At 35.0% G+C, this 4,178-nt stretch overlaps 1 protein-coding gene across 1 annotated transcript; it reads right to left on the reverse strand.

The window, feature by feature from the left end:
* Positions 1-105: 105 nt before the first annotated feature.
* Positions 106-4,178, reverse strand: LOC127874924 (uncharacterized). Its single transcript, XM_052419620.1, has 2 exons — positions 1,591-4,178; positions 106-1,226 (listed from the first exon to the last, which is right to left on the reverse strand). Exons 1-2 carry the CDS (start codon positions 2,777-2,779, stop codon positions 910-912), a joined length of 1,506 nt encoding a protein of 501 aa, XP_052275580.1. The 5' UTR covers positions 2,780-4,178; the 3' UTR covers positions 106-909.

Below are 4,178 nucleotides of genomic sequence, written 5' to 3' on the forward strand. Positions count from 1 at the left end.
ATTTCAAAATTTAATTCAACTAAGAGAACTTTCTTACATTATAATGCTTTCGACAAACATTACAACCTAAACCTAAAATGCGTCAAACAAAAAACAAAGCATCGACACGAAATACAATGGTTTATTTGTTAATAAAGCTTTAACAGTTTCCCATCTGCGCATGCTGTACTACGAGATCAAGCGATACATTTTATGGACACAAAATAAATAACGGAAACCAAGACACTCGCTGTGTATTCAACGAAACAAAACAATAACATTATCAAAACCACCCATGCTGTTCGGCGACTCTTTACATTACTATAACAATATCAGCTACTTCATACTTGAATAGGACCGTTGGTTTCCTAGACAAACGTTAAGTCCGCCGATGCCCACCGTTAATATAGTAACAGCTATCAAGTTACTTGTTATACATGTATATATACAGGAAATGTTATATTTTTGTAAGTTTAATTTTAATCTTTTGGTAAGTTTAATTTATAGGTCATATAAGTATGTTACAGAAAATCAGTTCAGTCGAACATTTAAAACACTAGATACATTCTAGTCAATACATGATTAAATAGTTAAACAATATATTGAACATGTCCATTGCAAAATAACCGTGGAATGGGTTGTCACTTAGTCATAAGAACGACAAAGATTAATTAAAAACAATGCCATTGCAAATTGAATCACGAATTGAACGCGTGCATTCGTCACATCATATCATTTTTTAGATACGTCAGGCTTAGGAAAAGAGTTAAACAATATATTGAACATGTCTATTGCAAAATAACCGTAGAATGGGTTGTCACTTAGTCATAAGAACGACAAAGATTAATTAAAAACAATGCCATTGCAAATTGAATAACGAATTGAACGCGTACATTCGTCACATCGTATAATTTTTTAGATACGTCAGGCTTAGGAAAAGGAACATTTATGTTTGCAATAACCACGAACTAATCCTAATATTTCCTCAATGACGTAGGGATGATTTCGAATTCGAATGATTCCTTTTCCAAATGCGCTTTTCTTTCCCAATTTAACGCTTAAGTTATCACCATGACAACTAACTTTTCGTATCCAAGGTAAAAGGAATGTCGCTATACACAATTTTGTATCTTTGTCCAGTATTCTTATCTGTCCTTCTTCCAGCACCAACATCCGTTCTCCCACTATTTTGCTTTTTGATGCGAGAGGAGTGTTCTCAATTTGGACATGAAAGTGATCACCTGAAACTGAAAAAGTTTTTGCGATGTATTGAAAAATGGTTAATGGATAAAATAGTGTGTTACGTCAAGTATTCAAATGTAAACGAAGGTATGATAATCGGATAGTGTTCAAGGGCTTACTTATAACTTTACCACTGCTCTCTCATATGACGTTAAATAAGTACACGTTTTGTTGCAATGCATTTAATGCGAGCACACATATTTTGTTTTATTATATAAAACAATCACAATAAAAATTACATTCCTCCAAGATTTGCATATCTGAATGTTCCATAATATCACATTCATGAAATGCATTTACTCTTAACTGAAACAATATTTACGGCATGTTTTTTGCATAAATATATTCGTTAGTTTCTTTGTACATTACCCGTTTGTAATTTACGTGGTTCTTCTGGAGTTCGTGCCTCGCCTCTTTTGTTCTGGTGCATACGTCTAGGTGATATTCCAATATCCGTTAGGTCGGGCGGTCGAATTCCCAGAGTGCTTTTCGTGGTGACTGATTCAGTTTTCGCACCATTGGTTACGTTAACATGACCATTTGCATGGTTAAAATGTGTGGTTTCGTTTAATAATGGTTCCGACAACTGTCTGCGACGATTTATTCCTGCATCTGATTTACTTAAACTTGTACTTGGCTTGTCAACATAATCATAGATATTACTTAACTTAGAAGATCCGGTATTTGGAAGTTCAGGCAATTTTCTTATTAACCTACAGATGGGGTGATTTGGATCATTAACATAAGTGTGAAAATTTGTCACATTAACGTCTCCACAACTACCATGTTTCCTTGACAAGTCAAGCAAGTCCCCTCTGACATCAGCACATGCGGAAACAGTGCCATTGACATTTAAAGATTTCATTTGTTCTTCTTTTGCAAGGTCACTTACTTCATTAAAAGAAGAGTAAATATAGACCACATCACTTGTATCCTCATATGAGTCTCTGCATACTTTGGGCGGAGGCATATCCGTTCGACCGCAAGCAGATATATCTGGCGCACTGCTAAAGAAAGGACGCTTTAACGCGTCAAGATTTTTTGGCATGAAACTAAGAGACGGTGATTTTTTTACGTCGTTATAATCGAGAACGCTGTGATGAGTATCGACAAACAAAGGTTTCCAGCAACCATCCGTCCAGTCGGCCTGATTGAAGTTGTCTGGAGCTGCTCGTTCAGTGCTTTTGAGAACAATATTGGCTGTAACGTCGACACATTTGACAACTGTTTTCTCCGACCTGTTCGCAACATCATCATAGCCAGTGTAAATACTCGCTTCTTTGTCCGTGTGAACGACAACAGGCGTACTGTTATCCGAAGTTTTGTGGTTATTCGATGCTAAGATATTTACGTAATCATGCTTAACCGTATCCTCACATCTTACCGCTTGAATGTTAATGTTATGGCCTTTTAAGAGTCTAAAATTATTATGAAGCGGCACGCAATTCTTGCACAGCGGCTGGGAGCATTCCACACAGTAAAAAGTCTCATCACTATATGTGCCACATATATCGCACATATTTAAACTTTCGACTTTTTTAGTCCTGATATCATCCATCAGCCTTAGTTATTCAAGAAACGACGTTGACTACTTAAATTTCATGTATAAATTGTATTAATAGTAGAACCGCTCCTTTTAATGCGAATTGTTTGAACGCACATGAATGTTCGACTGTGCGAAATAACATCGTGTTGCACTTGACCCTATAAAGGGGCAATTTCTAAACTGATACATCCGTCTGACTTAAAAAGATACGAAACTCATGCTATTGAATAAGATTATTCACATCCGATACGTACTTCCGTGTATATTGCACTTTATGTTTTTCGATGTTTCTACTTCACATACTAAGAAAGATGAGACAGAAAATACAATTTAAGTAAAAGATAACACTTAATTTTGGGAAAGGAAAGTAAAAAAAAGTAACGCATTCGTGATGCAAGTTATCCGGACAGTTTATATACCTTTCTTTCTGTCACTGTGCGTAAAGTAATTACGGAATCTATATGATTACAGAATAAATTCGCTTTCCGGAGCCTAACTTGAAATTAAAAGAGTTTTCGCCTTGAGATTTGATAAGCATGAAGTTTTAATTATGAGGATGTGAATTGCATGTAAAATACAACTATTGGTTTCATATTTGAGAGTTATAGCCCTTTGATAATTTTTCATTTTAGTATCCAGATCTCATGACGAGATATGTAGTGCACAAGGACCATATCTGTAGCTTCCATAAATTGAAAATTATTGTCATGTGTTAATCTTTTACATACACATTTTAATGGGGCAAACTATACGAGGTACTTGAACTTCTCAAAACTGAACAGAAAATTTCCTCTAGCGACAAGCGGATCGGGTTGGGTGGGGGTATTGTGGGCAAGACAATGACAATTCTAGTTATAATTGGTATCCAAAGGAGTCCTCTCTCATCGTGTAAAAAGTGATCACACAAGATTTCATGTAAAAATAGTACAACTGGTCATTCATTGTTAACAATACTTTACTGAGGAAAAATCGGAATCGATTATTAATAATTTATTTCCTGTAATGGAACTTTTATATAACTTATGAGCGAATTACACTTTCAAATAATGCTCGTCTTCTTCTTTCTATGAGTATGACTTAAAAGCATGTCTTAATATTTGTATCCAATAGATATTCACATAACAAATGTAACAATTCAGCATGAACCATAATTAAATAATACGATTTTATGCGTACGTGTTTGTTCTAACGTATCCCATAACCTACAAATTAGAATATGTTAACAATTAACGCACTATATGACATTGCTTTGTTTAGCTCTGCGCATTTTTTATACAGCATTGTGCATGGTTTCAATGTCCTTCATACTGAGTAATGAGACAGCTGCGCAGCTGTAAACGATATACAATTATGTTCCTCTTCTACTTTCGATAAATATCACTTAAAGGCATTTTATAGCATTTGTATTTAA

Source organism: Dreissena polymorpha, chromosome 3 (assembly GCF_020536995.1).
Source record: "Dreissena polymorpha isolate Duluth1 chromosome 3, UMN_Dpol_1.0, whole genome shotgun sequence".
Classification (NCBI taxonomy): domain Eukaryota; kingdom Metazoa; phylum Mollusca; class Bivalvia; order Myida; family Dreissenidae; genus Dreissena; species Dreissena polymorpha.

Excerpts from the sequence above, each read along its gene's own strand:
- LOC127874924 (XM_052419620.1), bottom strand. The coding sequence starts at position 2,779 with ATGGATGATATCAGGACTAAAAAAGTCGAAAGTTTAAATATGTGCGAT. Across the intron at positions 1,227-1,590 it reads ACCACGTAAATTACAAACGG|TTTCAGGTGATCACTTTCAT; the intron begins GTAATGTACAAA and ends AAACTTTTTCAG.